Raw genomic sequence first — 19,150 nt, 5'->3', positions numbered from 1 at the left:
GATTAGCATTTCTTGAGTCCCGCCTCTCTAACTCACATACTATGCTTGTTCGACTTCATGCGGCGCTGCAAGAACTTACAGCTGGATGACGTCAGAGTACCGCGAGAATGATTCAAGAAATCCTATTTCGCCTCGCTCTCGCGATACTGTGACGTCTTCCGGCTGTCGATTCTTGCGGCGCCGCATGAAGTCGAACAAGCCTAATGTTATGATGGGCTTGTCTTTACTCGCTACGTGTGATAGATGGTTCAACTTTGTACATCGCGCCAAAGTTCACTCAACAAGGCGCGCGTGATTATTCGGGGCTACAGGTAAGTGAGGAAGAAAGTATTATTATACCAACTGTAACTGTTTCATGCACAAAATACGGAACAAGTTGTGTCACATAATGATTCAAGGACAGTGTTTTCACCAATACACGACAATCCCATGTTAACCTGAGGAGTTGCATACTTGTGTCAACCTTTTATAAATGGGGTGGGAAGGTTATTTAGGGGGTTCCCTAATGTATGAAAGAAAATTACCCCAACATGGTAAAAACATAAATTCATGTCATGATTCCTGAATACTTTACATTACTGCACTGTGGTCATTACTTGCACAGATGTAGACATAATGTAAGGTTGCATTTTAAACTTAAACTATTTTTTTACACTGGTTAACTGTCTGTTAATACAAAAGAAGATTTAATGTGAACTACAGAAACGTTAATAAACGTTGTTCAGGAACATACATACCTACTTCAACACTGCATTTTTGGCAAAATTAAATTAAAAATTAAATATAAATTTCATATTCTTCATGTTATAAAGTAAATATGGATTCATATATGTTACAATGTGATTTTTTTTTTACAAAGACTGAAACAGTTAATGTTTATTAGGCTCTAGGACATAACGAATTGTTTATTATAGTACATTAAATTTGGGATGGCACCGGGGGTGGCGAGTCAGATGTCACTGAGTAAAGTGTATACTGAGTTGTCTGTTGTTTATGTGAAGTAAACGGTGATAAACAGTTTATTTATGTCCCCACCAATGCCAGAATCAAACCTACGCCCTTGGCGCACTGGGTCGTAGTCATTAGTTTAACACCATTACAATGTCTATAAAAAGGGAACTAGAATCATTGATAATCTCTCCCCTGATTCCGTACTAGCAGCAAAATCTAACGTTATGTGAATGTGAATTTTAAAGGATTTGTGAACAGAATGCATTGAATTGATTTACAGGCCGTTTTGCTGATTTAATTTAAAATATAGGCTACAGCTGAAATGTTTTTGTAATTTAAAATGTCATTTAAAACATATATTGTACCTTAATAAACATCTAAATTTGAAAAGAAAATATTTGCATTTATGTAATAATAATTGTTTAAATAATATAATAGTAAAATAATAATGATAAATGTAAAAGAATTAAAAAATATAGGCTATAGCCTATAATAACCGTTGCCCAGTCAACACGTGAGATCACAGTGTTAGCTATATGTGAGCTCATTGTGATTTTCAAAATGATGAGCAGGTTAAAAGGAGGCAATAGGCTACAACACAAGTAGGGCATTCTACTTCCTATATCTTACTAGGAAAAGGTGGATACTGGAGGATCACAGTGACATCACACCGTTCTCATACTGTGATTATTACAGTGTGAGCTATATGTGAGCTTATTGTGAATTCAGAATGTTGAGTTTATGGTATGAGTGCACAATGAGTGTGCCATGACTTCACATAGTGACCATGATGAGCACACTCAGGGGTGCTGTAAAGGGGGGGTAAACAATGATGATTCTCGGGGCCCACGAGTAAGAGGGGGCCCAGAGAAGCCCCCAAAATTGTGGTGCTAAAAAAATATTTAATAGTAAAAATTATTAACTTTAAATTATTCTATTTGCTGTTTCTGGTATCAAAAAATGTATTTGTTTAGGAAACACAAACGTCTGTGGGCCCCTTTCCCCCCTCTCAATTGTCATAAAATAGTTCAGTCCACCCAAATTGTATAATCCAGGCAACACAGCTTGACTTCACTTATAGTGCCGGCACAATATCATCTTGACTGACAAGGAAGTGAAAATGCCTCAAAAATCTGGAAGTCAAAAACGTAAAAAAAAGAAAAAAATAAGAAGTGAAAGAGGCAAAGGGTCGACATTATATTACCCAATTTTTCACAAGAAAAGGTGGGTTTGTAAGTAGGCCTAAATTGTTAGTGGACCGCCCGTCCGTGACAATGATCGTAGCTTATGGCACTTTTCTGTGCTAACGCGCACGCTTTGTACACGAGGCCCCAGGTCTCTACGGTAGCATTTTTCGACAAGTAAGCACGTTTATTTATGCACGTGATTTATTTAGACAAAGTTATTGACTATGCAAATTTCAAACGGTCAAAATGACGCCTTGTTCGTTCTAGTGTTAAAGATAATTACCACACTGGAATAAATGATTTTCAATAAAAAAAATTAGTATTTTTTTCTTGTTTTCAGTAAAAATATCTAAAATTTCTTCAATAAAGATGCTTTTTCATGAGGAGCAAAACGACCCAAGAAAATAAGTCTAGTTTTTAGACCAAAAATATTACATTTAAGGGATTTTGTGCATAAAACAAGCAAAAAAATCTGCCAATGGAGTAAGCAAAAAAATCTTGAACATTTTTCTTAAACACTAAATTCAAGAAAAATTTGCTTACCCCATTGGCAGATTTTTTTGCTTGTTTTGTCCACGGAATCCCTTGAATGTGGTGTTTTTGGTCTAGAAACTAGACTTGTTTTCTTGGATCGTTTTGCTCATCGGGAGGGAGCATCTTGGTTTAAGAATTTTTAGATGTTTTTACTGAAAACAAGAAAAAAATACCAAATTTTTCTTTCTTGAAAATCACTTCTTGCAATGCATAAGTTTAAATGTTGCAGTTAAAATGACTACTGGTGGCCGTTCTAGTGTTAAAAGTTCATGATAAGGGAACTCAATTTTCTCCTCATGTTAGGTCAAGAAAACGGTGGAAAAATAACAATACACAGTTTTAGTTAAACATTCAACACTGCAGAAAAATGACTTTCTTAGTATTTTTGTCTTGTTTTCAGTAGAAAATCTAAAAAATCTTAAATTAAGATGCTTTTTCTTGATGAGCAAAATGACCCAAGTAAATGAGTCTAGTTTTAAGACAAATTAATATACAATTTAAGTGAAACGGGCAAAATGATCTGCCAATGGGGTGAGAAAAAAATTGTGAAATAAGATTTCTTTTTTCTTAAACACTTAATTCAAAATTAAATTAAAATTTTCTCACCCCATTGGTAGTCAAAATACCATAAAAGCGCATGATTTTATGTAAATTAATATGAAAAAAGTCTCAGCTGTGTTGGGGGCCCTGTCAAGATTCTTTTCATGGGGCCCAAAATCCTTAGCAGCGCCCCTGAGCACCCTTTGAGTGTACCGTAACCTCACATCATGACCATAGTATGAGTCACGATCTGTGATAGTTGCCGTGTGTGTGTGTGTGTGTGTGTGTGTGCGTGCGTGCGTGCGTGCGTGCGTGCGCGTGCGTGCGTGCGTGCGTGTGTGAATATGTTTACAAATTGTCATTGTCAAATTTCCCTGCTGAAAAAAACAGCATACCAGCAAGACCAGCATGTGTTGTGTTTTGGTGCTGGTTTGCTAGTGAACACCAGCTAAACCAGCACCAGCTAAACCAGCACAAACCAGCATTAGCACCAGCATCCCATGCTGGTCATATCAGCAAGACCAGCATATGTTGTGTTTTGGTGCTGGTAGGCTGGTGAGTGTCCACCAGCTAAACCAGCATTAAACGAGCATAGACCAGCATAATTCCCATGCTGGTTTGATGCTGTTTTTTTTCAGCAGGGTTATCATCCATTTGAACTCAATTTCCCAGAATCCTCCACTCTTCCACACCTGTTCAATGTTTGTTCCTGGTCACTTACTGCTGTGTGTTTACTATCATTTCTCAAAATATCTTTTTTGTGTTCATCAGAAGAAAGAAATTAATCCAGGTTTAGAACAACATGAGGATGAGTAAATTATGACGGAATTTTCATTTGAAAGTGAACTATCCCTTTAAATAATTTAGGGAAAATATACATCTGGGAAAATATACATGTGCATTACTTTTTGTTTTAGAACAAATCTTTATATTTGAGCTTCCAAACATTTCTGAAAACTCGTCAAACATTTACAGTACGTTAGCTATGCGGATACTTGATTTAATTTACGAGAAAGGTGTCTATAAGAGAAACTGAAAGTATTACGATCATTGTGGGTCTTAAGAAATTTACAGGGGAAATTACCGTTCTTGAAACTGAACTTTACTTTATCAGAATAGAAATTAGGTTTATTCGCTACGTGTGCACACACACAGGAATTTGTTGTGTGTTTTTACAGGAGCTCTGGGTAGCCATAGACATACGACAAGAAAGAATTCAATAAATGAAGGAAAATATACCTCTGGGAAAATATACATGTACATTATCTTTTGTTCTAGAATAAATCTTCATATTTGTGCTTCCAAACATTTGCTAAAAACTCGTCAGACCTTTAGGCCTAGTTAGCTGATATTTAATTTACGAGAAATGTTCTTTAAGAGAAACTGAAAGTATTACATTGTCGATCTTGTTCTGACTGTTTATTTTGCTTAAGCAATTTCTATTACTCTACTTGAAACTGGAATTAAATTTATATTTTGTTCTAGAATAAATCTTTATATTTGTGCTTCCAAACATTTCTGAAAACTCGTCAGACCAATTAGGTCTATGTTATGCGGATACTTATTGAATTTACGAGAAATGTTCTTTAAGAGAAACTGAAAGTATTACGATCATTGTGGGTCTTCTTATTTTGGTTAAGAAATTTCCAAGGGAAATTACCGTACTTGAAACTTAATCTGTGCACACACACATTTGTTGTGTGTTTTTTTACAGAAGCACTATATACAAGAAAACAGAACACTTAAATAATTAAAGGAAAATGTGAATGTATCTTTTGTTCTAGACTAAATCTTCATATTTGTGCTTCCAAACATTTCTGAAAACTCGTCAGACCTAAGGCATAGTATAGCTATGCGGATACTTGATATTTACGAGAAATGTTCTTTAAGAGAAACTGAAAGTATTACATTGTCGATCTTGTTCTGACTGTTTATTTTGCTTAAGCAATTTCCATTACTCTACTTGAAACTGAACTTAATTTTATATTTTGTTCTAGAGTTTATCTTCATATTTGTGCTTCCAAACATTTGCTGAAAACTCGTCAGACCTTTAGGTCTAGCACGTTAGCTATGCGGATACTTGATATTTACGAGAAATGTTCTTTAAGAGAAACTGAAAGTATAAAATTGTCGATCTGACTGTTTATTTTGCTTAAGCAATTTCCATTACTCTACTTGAAACTGCAAGTAATTTTATATTTTGTTCTAGAATAAATCTTTATATTTGTGCTTCCAAACATTTCTGAAAACTCGTCAGACCAATTAGGTCTAGTACGTTAGCTATGCGGATACTTGATATTGAATTTACAAGAAATGTTCTTTAAGAGAAACTGAAAGTATTACGATCATTGTGGGTCTTCTTATTTTGGTTAAGAAATTTCCAAGGGAAATTACCGTACTTGAAACTTAATCTGTGCACACACACACACACACACATGCAGAAATTTGTGTGTGTTTTTTTACAGAAGCTCTGGGTACATACATAGACTATATATATACGACAAGAAAACAGAACACTTAAATAATTAAAGGAAAATATACATATGTGAACTTATGTACATTATCTTTTGTTCTAGACTAAATCTTCATATTTGTGCTTCCAAACATTTCTGAAAACTCGTCAGACCTAAGGCATACTTGATTTTTACGAGAAATGTTCTTTAAGAGAAACTGAAAGTATTACATTGTCGATATTGTTCTGACTGTTTATTTTGCTTAAGCAATTTTTATTACTCTACTTGAAACTGGAATTAATTTATATTTTGTTCTAGAATAAATCTTTATATTTGTGCTTCCAAATATTTCTGAAAACTCGTCAGACCAATTAGGTCTAGTATGCGGATACTTGATATTGAATTTACGAGAAATGTTCTTTAAGAGAAACTGAAAGTAGTACGATCGTTGTGGGTCTTCTTATTTTGGTTAAGAAATTTCCAAGGGAAATTACCGTACTTGAAACTTAATCTGTGCACACACACACACACACACATGCAGGAATTTGTTGCGTGTTTTTTACGGAAGCTCTGGGTACATACATAGACTATATATATATATATATATATATATATATATATATATATATATATATATATATATATATATATATACACGACAAGAAAACAGAACACTTAAATAATTGAAGGAAAATATACATATGAACTTGTGTAGATTATCTTTTGTTCTAGACTAAATCTTCATATTTGTGCTTCCAAACATTCCTGAAAACTCGTCAGACCTTTAGTACCTTTAGCTATGCGGAGATTTCATTTTTAATTTATAAAGTCAAACGGCAATAGATTGCCCCCTACAGGTCTATAAACCATATTTCAGTCTTTAACAGAAAAGTTGTCTTTAAGAGAAACTGAAAGTATTACATTAATTTTTGGACTTGTTCTGCCAGCTTATTTTGTTTAAGAATTTTCCATGGGGAAATTACCGTACTTGAAACTTGAAATATATATTTACGCTTTTCTTTAAATAAAATGAACACATAAACAAGTCAATAAATAAATGAACATTTGCTGAACTTAAAGATTATTACTTACACTTATCTGAAACTTTCAGAAGCAGATTTTTTTGCACCTGTGAAAAAAAACGTCATTTTGTGCATGTAGCTTTATTAAAGTGTATTGTTTATTCAATAGTCCCTGAATAAAAAACACCAGCAGTTGCATATGTTTTACAAAATACATAAACAATGAAATGTGCAACACTTTCCGTTTTACTACCAAAATATGTAACACTCATTTAATTATTTACAATTAAAGGTGTCCACAAATGCTCGCAGGTGCACTTTAAGTCTAGACATGGTAGTCTTGTGCATTTACTTCCTGTCGCGTGCACTCGCTCCCCAATGGCCAAGACCCCACCAAGCATTTCCCTTTGGGCCCCGGGTGGAGCCACTGCAGGCAAAAAAACTAATGCAGTGAAATGCGGGGCACGTGTGGGCCCCACACTATGGGGCCACAATGGGGCCCCAGTGGGACAGCCCAAAGAGTGGGCTGGGTGTGGGCAGAATATTGGGGCCCAAACGTGCCCCGCATTTCACGCCAGTAGCGGGCCCACAGTGGGACAGCCCACAGTGTAAGAGTTAAATAAAGATATTTTTCATTTTGCAAGTCATTTTGTAGTAATCTGAGACAACGACAAACATATGCACGTTCATTTTATAGCTTTAAACATCTCAATTCCCAAAACAAAAGAAATTTTGACATTTACGTTCACAAAAAAGCATTTAAAAAATCTCTTGCAGCATTCAACTCCTTTGATCACAGTGGTACTAAAATACTAAGACTTTTTTTACACAAAATATTCCCTTTGATTTTGCCGTAAATATATGTCCTGGCCATCTTCATAAGATTTAGTCAAAGCATCCTGAGCACAGCAGTAGTGACAAAGTCCTTTAAAAGTCCAAAAATCATCTCCAAATCAGAGTTTTGTCATTAAAACAGCTTGAATATATTGCACAATAGTGTAAAGTACCATCATTATTACTTGGCAATAATATTAACAGTACAAATGTAACACTTTTCATAATAAACATCAACTACAAAACAGCCGAGATATATAAAGTGTAAACTAAAATCCACTTTTATAATAAAACATAAAATACAAATAACATCATAAACATCTTGACTGAAGGAAATACAACACTGAAATCTGCACACGTACCTGATAATAAAACTACTGTATTCAATTTCAATCACGGCCCGTTTCCTCCTGAGGTACATTGTGCATCGTCACTTCATCACATCATAAAACTAATTCTGAATGATTGTATTGAAACTTTGGCCCTTTTAGTGGTTAACACAAAGTTTTTGTAGCAGAAATCATTTAATCTTACTTTGTGGGACTTTATGCAAAATATGCATCTTTATAGAAAAAAATAGATGATTTTTTTCACACGCTGCACGAGTCCTGACCAGCAGAACAAACACTGAGCCGAGTGAAGAATAAACTTAATTCCCATCAACTTTTGAGGTTAGGGCCATGAATGTTTTATGGGAATTCTGCTCTGTGTCTTTATTTAGGGAATTATATCTTTCAGTACCACAAAGAGCTGTAAAATATTTCAGCATCTTACCATAACAATTGGCATCAAAACCCCTTTAAGACACCATGATTGTTTTTAAAATGTTTAAATTATTTGTTTGTTGTTTCCTTGTTGGAGTCACTTCCCAAATCCGAATGATCCTATTAGTGTTCATTATGTTCACAGTGTCTGGACTGACCCTGGGTCAGATCATGTAGTTCTTCTTCAACACCTCCAGGTACTGTTGAGTGGCCTTTTTGACAGGGTCCGGCTGCTCCAGGGTCAGGTTGAGGTTTTGAGAGCCCGATGCCGAGCCCACAGGTGACAAACGTGCAGATCCTCCATCTAACTCTCCTGCGACTGAGACAGAGATCAGATTAAGAATTAAATTACAACAAAGCGAATGTAGAATAAAAGTGCATAAAGTGATACATAAATGAGGCTTTTCAGATTTATTTATTATGCAAGTGAGACCAAAATGAATCTGAAGAATGACTCACCGTAATCTAACTCCTTTGATATATTTTTCTCCAGCTCTTTCTGCATCTATAATAGGGAAAGCAAACATCAGATGACACATTTAGATCTAGCATCAGACACAAAAATCTCTGGTGATCAGATTTGTGTAACTAGTAGTTGTTAACCTGTAAGTGTGTTTCTCTTGATTCAATTTTTACAACAGGTGATTATATACTGCAGGTACATTTTGTGTCCAAATTCATTTTTTCAGCTTTTTTTCAAATGGTTTTAGTGCTGGGCAAAGATTAATCGCATACAAAATAAAAGTGATTTTTTGCATTATATATACATACATATATTCATTTCAGACTTTTTTATTTGTATATAATTTTTTTTATGTTATATAATATAGAATATATAAAAATATAAATTATGTATATATACACACACACACATATGTAAATGTTTCTTAAACACATATGAATGTGTGTGTATTATATATGCATAACAATGAAACACAGCACACATTCATATATTATGCCAAAAATCACTTTTATTTTGTATGCGATTAATCGCGATTAATCTTTGCCCTGCACTAATTTCTTAATAATAATTTGTTTTTTATTTTCAAGGATCACAAGAGCAACAGTGTTGACATGTATGTGAGTGTGTTTGACAGCCATTTCTGTTACATACTGTCAACACTGTTACTCTACCTTTGTAACCAAGTTTGATGGTAACAGCACTGACACTGTTTAAAAAAATTTTAAACAGTCATAATAATAAACCAGTGTTATATAAAGCTCAATAAATATAATCAATGTCACAACCATTCAGATAACCACAGCTGATGCTCAACTCATTCATTAACAGTACACAAGACATAAGAACTATCATCACTAAAACATTTAAAATGACTTACTAAAAAAGTTGACTTACTAATACATACACCTGAGTTTCATTTATATATTGTGTCATGACTACATTTACATATATTATAGGAACAGCAATTACCACAATACTCACATACATGCAGTATGTAGTATATATGAAATACCCAACCTGATCTCATGGGAAAATGTAAGTATTTTATAAGTTGGTTAATGGGTGATTCTTGCGAAAATAAGCATACAGTTTCAAACATCTCTTCATGTACTATTTTGCACATGATTTCAAATGACATCCTACAAACCAATTTTGTTGTTTTTTCCACATTTAAGGGGAAAATTTTCATTACCGCAACGTGTCCATTACTAGATTTGGGTTCTTTGACATGGAAATATTTATAATTAAAAAATCAAAAAAATAAAAAGCTTCAGTGCATGTTATACTATAAACATTTACAGTTAAGAAACATGTGGTATTTGGTGATCATTGGTAAATGTAGAGACAATAATAAAGAATATAAATGTGTCCAAGACCAATTTTCTCATCCTCCGAAACAATTTTCAATCATTGTTTAACCCCTCGAGGAACTAACATTTAAAAAAAATTGTTGGATGGGACATAATTGACTGTGACACTGAACATTTTGTTTGTCATAGTACAAAGACAACTTTTTAGTTCTCATTACCGAAACATGAGTTTGTAAATGCATATTAATGTAATATCATGTTGCGGTAATGATCATTTTTGATAATGATAATCTAAAAAAATTTAAATAATTTTATAGGAAATATTTTTTAAATCCTCTAAAAATAATGATTATATTAAGTTCAGACCTTAATCTTATAAAATATATATATAAAAAAATTGGCTTCAAGGGCTTTTAAAAAAATCTGATGCTGGACACCTTCTAAGTCTGGATTTCGTGAGAATCACCCTAATTAGTATTAAGGGGCGGTCACACTACAGTTTTCCTTCCATTGACTTCCATTCATACGCATGTGAATGCATCCGACAGGAAAAGCGAGCTTGTGCGAAGAAATTTCACATTTCGCTGCATACCCAAGTTCAATTCTGTTCAACTCTAATTTGCGAATTCGCATCACGTGAACATATGATGTGACCAGTAGAAATCCAGTACATCACTACGTGACCTTTCTCTGTACTGAAAAGCATAGATGGACGAATCGCTTCTTGCCCATATTTACATGCTTAAAAGTCTAACATTACCACCAGTGGCGGCTCGTGACTGCTCTTCCGAGGGGCGCAAATTTAAAATATGTGTTTGTTGCGTCATATGAACCATGTGCATCACATGTTTTGTCAAAATAAGTGCCTGCTGCACACGCGTCAAAACCATTTATGATAAAAGAGACACTCACGTTCACAAAATACACGCAAGACACTCCCTTAACAGTAAACTCTGAATACACATGACGTTATGCGAGTATCTGGCAACGCGAGCGTCTCTTTTATCATAAACCCTTTAGACGCGTCTGCAGCAGGCACTTCAGCAGGCAGTTCACTCGCCGTGCAGAACACATATTTTGAAATTACGAACCACACACATGATGGGCTACTTACATGTTTTGACGAACTTCGAAAAAAGAAGTCACCGGCCGCCACTGGTTACCAACCCTTTATATGGTGTGAATTGTACAAAACGTTGGAGGGGTTGGAGCTCAATTCTGTATGAAAGTGAATCTTGGGGGACTATGTGTGTGTGTTTGTATAATGTATTTGTGTTCTGAGAATCAGGCATCTGCACACAGTTACACACCTGCTCAGGTATCAGGTTGAAGAGAGGACAGATGAGAAACAGACTTTTGAGCTAGAAGCTGAAGATATGAGAGGCAGAAGAGTCCAGACAGCAGCCGTGAAAAAACAGACCACTAGATTATTTATTACACTTATGAAGGAGAGGAAAGAAACTTACTGAAGAGAAGAAAGACCGAGTTGATCAAACATCTCAAATACCTCGCTGGAATACCTGACTGTGATTGGTTAGTCATTTTGTTTTTAAAAAGACTTGACCTGATCGCTAACCTAAAAGTATACTGTGGTGGTACACCATGTGCCAATATGTTTCATGAATCTGTCATTGCTCACCTTTGCCAGGTAGGCTTCAACTCTGTTGTTCTGGAATTCCCCTACAGTACCCAACAAAGGGGTCCCGAGACCAAGACTTCTGTTTAGGGGTCCTAGAGAGGCTCCGTACGCCCCCACAGAGCCCAGAGATGACACATCGAGAGCGGCACCTCCTAAACCACCATTGACGAGACTGCCGGTCAGCAAAGATTTACTGCGCTGCCTCTCGCTCAGGAGTTTAGCGTTAGCCTCCGCTAACCTCTCATGCGACCTGCCCAGTGCCCATCATAAAAAAATACTTTGTAACTGGAAATCGCAGTTTGGCAAATAATAACTGTGTGGCCACGCCCCCTCACCTCTCCAGTTTAGAGGCGAGACTTTTCCTAAGTCGTAGTTCATCTGTGTACAGCTGCTTGTAGCGTTCCATCTCAGTGCGACTCGAGTCTCTCTGCACCGTGCTGTCCTGCTGGACGCTGCGTGAGCGGCTCAGCTCCGCCTCCAGGTCCCGGATGCGCTGCTCCAGGTGAGCGCGTTGACTTGCTTCGTTCGCTGCCTTCATCTGCTCCAGAGCCTCCTGAGACGCGGCCTGCGTCTGATAGGACAGGAGTTAAAATAAGTTAGGAAGTATTTGGAAAAACACATCCTAGAACATTCCCTTGTAGGATACCTGCAGGAAGAGGTTGACCTCCTCCAGCTTGAGCCGGATCTCCTGTCGGGCTCTTTCCTCCGTCTCTCTGCGGTACAGCTCGGCTTGGCTCTGGTCCATCACACCACCCTGCAGTTGTTTGCGCAGAGCGGCCACCTCGTCCTCCAGCTGCCTCTTACTGCGCTCCAGCTGCTCGTGGCTTCGGCTTAAAGTCTTCACGGATGCCAGCTTCTCCTTCAGCTGCCTGTTGGTCTCCTCGAGTCGGGAGCAGCGTAACGACTCCTGCTGGTACTGAGACTGAAGCTCATCCACCTGTGAGGAGAGAAAGGAAAACAAATCAAAACTAAGAGCATGAAACCTTCAGGTTTTGCTAAATATTGTGCATGCGCAAAGTTCCTCCTCCAGAAGATGTCATTCTTTTGAAAGGCTGATGATTGGCTCTGGAAGACAGTACTAGATCAGCCATACTGACCATTGATCTCCCTCATTCATATCAATACCAGTGATGCATATTGGTAATATTAAATATCTTTGGCTGTACCTTAGTCTTCATTCTACTGACAGTCGTCTCGGTCTCCAGTCTGTGACTTGTGTCTCCTCTGAAGCTGGCCAGAGGTGAATCCAGATGTCCACCACCTTGTTCCCGCAGCTGTTTCTTAGCACTCTTCACCAGAGTCTTCAACCTGACAGACACATACACATGTGAATAGAGACAAGCATTTGAAGTATCAAGGCACCTCTGTTTCTTATGTATTGATTTACTTATGGTTTATCATTTGCCTTTTAATTCAGCTTTAACCAATCAGGATTCTGAATGCTACACAACAGACCGAATGGATTTGATAGCACTACAGCAGCACAAAAAACAAGTGAACAAAATTCATTTTAAGTCAACATGAAATCAAAGTGAACCATTTCTGGTTTTATTTTCGATCAATGCATGGTATTTCCAAATAAAATCATTTTATATTACAATTTGTAGGATTTTCACCACTAGAGGTCACTATTACACAATAGAACAATAACAAAGGCGAAGCTTATTGACATTATGAAGCAGAATGGAATGATGGGAGATGTTTTTATCATCCAGAGACATTTGGAATTTGCTAATCATGTTTATGGATGAGGTAGTGAATAATGTTTTATTTTCTGTATGTTTGATCACATTATTTTTTAGCCATCATAATGAATTTTCTGCAAGGCACATAGGGCTGTGCAAAAATATCGATACAGCTAACTATCGTGATCATTTGTTTCCACGATAGTGTATCGATATTTCAATCTGTACTATTGATATTAAAAAAAATCAAATCCCTCTGTGCGCATCAAACAACTTCCTTCACCACTGCTGTAGTTGTCGCTGTCCAGTTGTATGTTATATACGGCCAATGTCTCAGAAGCAGGAGTGAGAAAATGGCAGAAAATTACACCTGCAGATTTCAAAGCCGACGTGTGGAAGCACTTTGACTTTAAAAAAAGTTTTAAAATAAAATTTTAGCTCTATATTTTTTTTTTGCAATGTATCGCAGCATGCATCGTATTGTATCGTATCGTGATACGTAGGGCTGTGTTGAAAAAATCGATTCACCGATTCTGAATCGATTTTCATGTTAATCTCTAAAGATCGATCCGTAACTCAAAGAATCGATTTAATAATTAATAACTTTAACTTGCCGCGTCATTGAATTCACGCATGCGCACGAGGTGGAAGGACATTAAAACAACGAACATAGCGCTCTATCAAAAAGTCTATCAAGACTTAATCTGTTGTTATCCTCTGGGCATTTTCACTTTAACATTATTAACTTTAAATTGTCCATATTTTAAAACTGTGGTGAGCAGGTAAAAGCTATAGTGAGTGGCAAATAACTGCACATTTTTATAATCCAAAAAACTGAAAAACATGTATACCATGAAATATACTGTTACTGTGAAATAAAACGACTCATGGAATAGATTTTTGGTCATTCCGTGCACCCCTATCTGGCACCATTTCGGGCTTTTTTCAAAAACACTTATCTAAATCTCGAAGATCGGATCAGATCGGATCGGATCGAATCGAATCGAATCGAATCGAACAATGATAATCGATTCAAGATCTTGAGAATCGGAATCGAATCGATTCTTGAAATTTGAATCGAAACCCAGCCCTAGTGATACGTATCGTATTGTGACGCCCTTGCCAATACCCAGCCCAAAAGGCACAACAGTTACGTGTTAAATGCTGTATAACCGCCACTTCCGCATTGTCCACTCGAACTGTAAACTGAGGCGAGCAAGGATATTAACGCTTTCCCTGCCGGCGTTTTATAAAAAAGTTGCCAGCCAGCGCCAACATTTTTATGATTTTCACAAGAGTGCCTTACAGAAAATCTTCATCTTTAAATATATAAACATACAATATATCAAATGAAAGAACAGACCCTCTGCTTTCAAACAAAAAAGGTTTCATCCTACCTTTATTTGTCCTCTTTTTATTTTCTTAAAAAAATAAAAAATTTAGAAAAAAGATTATTGCGTTTTTGTGAAGGACTTTTCATAGAGATCAGAGCGATGATCCAAACATACACAGAGTTTGAACTCTTTGACCTGAAGGGTTGCTTCAGTGTTTTATAAGTTGCATAAAAGCGCCATCTGGTGGATAATAGCGGAAATATGGATTGCCGGAAAAATTCGTCATTGGCATGGAAGCGTTTTAACTCTTCAATGGCGGGGAAAGAGTTAAGTAGGGGTGTAAATCGGACAGTTAATTACGATGTGATACAATATCGATTTTCTCCGCCAACGATGTGATATTTGCCGAAGCATCAAACGCTTCTTTGATTGAATTATGGTTCCATTCAATTAATTTAACAATATTTTATATTACGTGCCTAGTTGAGCATTTATATTTTTAATAACTTGCAAATGCAACCAAAATATATAACATTTACATTGAATTAAACTCTTTTCCAATTGGAACATTTACAACAACAAACTAACAAAAAAATACGCTTTAAAACCAAGCTTATGATGGAAACAGTCAAAGTCTTTCGGCTACACCCACGCTCATCTTCTGTCTCTTTCGCTGTGTTTTCACTTGCTGACACTAGCAGATGAAAATTATCATAAATGTGTGCTTTGGTGGAACTTTAAAGGGGACATATTATGAAAATCTGACTTTTTCCATGTTTAAGTGCTATAATTGTGTCCCCAGTGCTTCTATCAACCTAGAAAATGTTAAAAAGATCAACCCAATAACTTAGTTTTGGTAAACCATTTTCTGCAAGCATGTGAAAAATGGGTCATTGTAATTTGGCCCTTATTGTGATGTCAGAATAAGGTAATACCGCCCCCTTTATCTGCACTATCCAACCACAGCACAACCATTTAGTATGGAGAGAAAGAGAGAGATAAAATATTTCACAGCACAATTGACTTTCAATTGCAACAAACCACCATCATTGTGATCAGTGGTTGCACTTCATCCACTCATTTGCATTTTAAATGACACACCCAAAACGGCACACTTTTGCTCAGACCTATTTTAGACTTAGTTTACATCTTAAAAAAAATCTCATAATATGTCCCCTTTAAGGATAATGTAAGGACACAATTTCATGAAATATCTCACACTGTGCAAGTTGTTTTTGGATATTTTACGACCAAAATCTTACATATTGTGGCTGTAACTTTTGGGTAAATTCCCCAGAGCATCACTTGTAGTAAGAGCAGAGCAGGTTTCATTTAACAAGCAAAGCACTACATGCGTCACACACCTGTGTCCTCTATGTACTCAAACACATCTACAGCTGCAGGGATCAGGCATAAAAGAGTCACCTGTACATTTCTTTCTGAAGGTCAGTGTTTCTGTTCATCTCCTGCTCCAGTCGGGTATCCACTGACGACTTCTGCTCAGCAAGCTTTTTGGCTTTTTTCTTCTCAAGTTCCACCTAAAGCATACACATATAAAACATTACTTACTATTCAAAAATCATGATATAGGCCATTTTTAGCTCATATTAATGCTTTTCCCACCAGCGTTTTAAAAAAAAAGTACAAGGCAGCACTAGAATTTTTTATGATTTTCACAAAAGTAAAAAACAGATCCTTCTGCTATCTTTTTATAATCTCTCAAATATGGGTAGGTTTCTTTTAAATAAAGCTGAGATAATTTTTGTAAAGGACTTTTGTTAGCATTCAGATTCAGAATGATGATCAAAACATACACAAAGTTTTTACTGTTTTTGTATTAGTGGATGCTTCAGTGTTTTATAAGGTGGATACGAGCGCCACCTAGTGGATAATAGTGGAAATATGGACTCGTCATTGGCAGAGAAGCGTTTTCGCCTAATTGAAGAGGTAACTCGTCAATGGCGGGGAAAGAGTTAAGATGGTTTGTTTTCGTAATTTCGCATGACATTTTTATATGTTACACTGCAGGATTAAAATCTTGACTGGATGTATTGTTCGGATTAGATGATAATATTTTCTGGCACCTGATTGGTCAGTTCTACTTTCTCCTTTTCCAGCTCAGAGAGGCGAAGTCCAAGTCGTGAGCGGCTCTTAAGCTCCTCCTCCCACAGTGTCTGTGAGTCCTGGGCATTATGGGATAGCAGACTTTGCTTCTGCACCTGAGTAGAGGATTGTATCTGTGATTATTTACATTAAAAAGTACTACAGAAATCAATACTATTTTTATCATCCTCCCCTTTCTCTCAAATGGTCTCCATCATACATAAGACACACCAGATGTTTTACCTCTCGGTTCAGCTGATCTTCTAATGTCATCTTACTGCTTTGCAGGTTTGTTACGAGATCTTCCAAGCGATTTCTGACCTGAGCACACAAACAAACACAGATGTCAGTAACCAGCATGTCCCTACGAAAGTTTTTTTTAGGACAAAGTCTCTGAATTTATCAACATCATCTTAGCAATCATGCAGATAAAACTTTCCATGTCAAGATCCCAGAAACCAGAACAGGAGAGGAAGGACAGATGACTTATTTAAGACTTTAATGAAAATCTAAAACTCAAAGGACGACCATCACCAAAGAGAGCAGATATCCAACACGCATCTAGAGGAAAACTATTTGAAACAGTAACATTACACAAATATTTGTGTAGTTTAATTCGAGCTGGAATAAGTTTTATAAAATCACAGAAGGACGTCAAGCCCAGAAAAAATATAATTTTAGAGAAAGATAAAACTAAAGCTAGATGCTTAATACCAACCCCTACTCCAGGTGATGAATCTGACGGCTGTGAAAACAGGGACTTTACCGTCAGTTTACATAAAAGATTTTAACAACCTCCTCTCATAAATAAAAATACACCTTACTTCACAACCAAAGGCAGAGAGAGTTTATCCAGTGTCAAATGTGAAGCCCAGACTCATTATTACTGTATGTCTAAATCTGCCATCATTGGTTACATCAGGACAAGCTTTAACTCACCGCAGACCCCTCCTGAACGCCTTTCTGTAAGACCTCCATACGACTGGACTGCTGTTTCACTGTGGCCTCCAGTCTGGCGTTCTCAATCTCTAACCTGCAGTGATGTTATAGTCACATTAAAAAGGGAGTTTAGTTATACTGACTTATTATTAAAACATTTTAAGAGTTAGATTCCTCATGCTTAACATGGGTAAAGTGTTAGAAAAGCAGTTGGACGTGTGCTGGAGTATTTCTGTGCCGAATCCACTTCACCAGGGTTCATACAAGTTTCGGAAAGTTTTTTTTTTAACATGAAGGATTCATAAGCAACAATCACGAAACCAACGTCACAAAAGAAGAGTGTTGTTGTTTGTGAGGGTAATGTAAGCATGTTTAGCTTCCCAAAAACCCAGCCTTATGGGGCGTACACACCAAACGCGAGGCTCTAGATTAAGCCTGGGATACACTGCAGGATTTTTGCCCTCCTATAAGATCATTACCTTATCACACTTAGGCTTTTCACACCTGAAATTGTTAACCCTGGGTTATTCTAAAACCAGGGTTAATGGAATCCTGGGTTATTTTTTTCATGTTTCACACTATTCAAACTTAACCAGGGGTTAAGAGATAACCCTGGGTATTCATAGTTTGACGTTTCACACTGTGCATTCCTAAACCCTGGGTCAGGAGTCTCCAACCCAGCTCCAACACACCTGTCTGTAATTAGCAATCAACCCTGAACACCTTGATTAGCTACTTCAGCTGTGTTTAATTAGGGTCATATCGTTCTAACCCTGCTTCATTTCACACTGCATGCGTTTGGCACCACAATGCGGGGTTAACACCACAAATGTGGTGCTAACCCTGCTCCGGAGCAGGGTTTCATAACCCTGGGTAAAAAGCGGTGCTAACACCACTTTCAAATTACAGGTGTGAAACTCTCCTTAACCCAGGGTTAAAAGCGGGGTTTAGAATGAAGATAACCCAGGGTTAAGCGCAGTGTGAAAACCCCTACTGTGCGAAATGGATCGTTTAAACTCGGCTACGACAAGCATGTAGACTGTACGATGATGACATGGAAGCTTCGCGGCTGCGTCACACGTAACCGCAACGTCACCAGCATGCGGTCGTGGTAAACAAATACCAGCGCGCAGGTCGTAGCAGCAAACACACACTGTCAGAAAACTATCGCTGGTTATCTTTGGATGCAAGACCGGGAAAGCGGCCGTCTTTGAACCTCTCTTACTGTAAGACATAGGACCACAGATGAATAGCCACGATCACAGAAATCGCGACGATTGTTTCACGATGGCAATCTTTCATCTGGGACAGCCAATAATCGTGCAGTGTATCCCAGGCTTTACTTGCAGGATTTAACTTCGTGTCATGCTAATTTTTCGCTTAAGTTTATTA

General features: G+C 37.0%; 1 protein-coding gene across 7 annotated transcripts in view; it reads right to left on the bottom strand.

The window, feature by feature from the left end:
• Positions 1-7,452: 7,452 nt before the first annotated feature.
• LOC141364378 (ankyrin repeat domain-containing protein 26-like) overlaps positions 7,453-19,150 on the bottom strand; it is a 37,173-nt gene continuing 25,475 nt past the window's right edge. For 6 of the 7 annotated variants that reach the window (XM_073868978.1, XM_073868983.1, XM_073868979.1 and 3 more), the window contains 10 exons: positions 17,759-17,852; positions 17,063-17,140; positions 16,801-16,935; positions 16,142-16,254; positions 12,864-13,005; positions 12,344-12,634; positions 12,033-12,268; positions 11,698-11,947; positions 8,745-8,790; positions 7,453-8,604 (listed from right to left, as the gene is read on the bottom strand). In XM_073868978.1, the coding sequence (XP_073725079.1) occupies positions 8,450-8,604; positions 8,745-8,790; positions 11,698-11,947; positions 12,033-12,268; positions 12,344-12,634; positions 12,864-13,005; positions 16,142-16,254; positions 16,801-16,935; positions 17,063-17,140; positions 17,759-17,852 (1,540 nt within the window). In that variant the 3' untranslated portion in view covers positions 7,453-8,449. Of the gene's footprint in view, positions 8,605-8,744; positions 8,791-11,368; positions 11,427-11,697; positions 11,948-12,032; positions 12,269-12,343; positions 12,635-12,863; positions 13,006-16,141; positions 16,255-16,800; positions 16,936-17,062; positions 17,141-17,758; positions 17,853-19,150 lie in introns of all 7 variants that reach the window. The other variant, XR_012370120.1, reaches the window with a different exon arrangement.

Source organism: Misgurnus anguillicaudatus, chromosome 6 (assembly GCF_027580225.2).
Source record: "Misgurnus anguillicaudatus chromosome 6, ASM2758022v2, whole genome shotgun sequence".
NCBI lineage: Eukaryota > Metazoa > Chordata > Actinopteri > Cypriniformes > Cobitidae > Misgurnus > Misgurnus anguillicaudatus.
The sequence above is the reverse complement of the archived record's forward strand: the minus strand, read 5'-3'. Positions and strand labels throughout refer to the sequence as shown.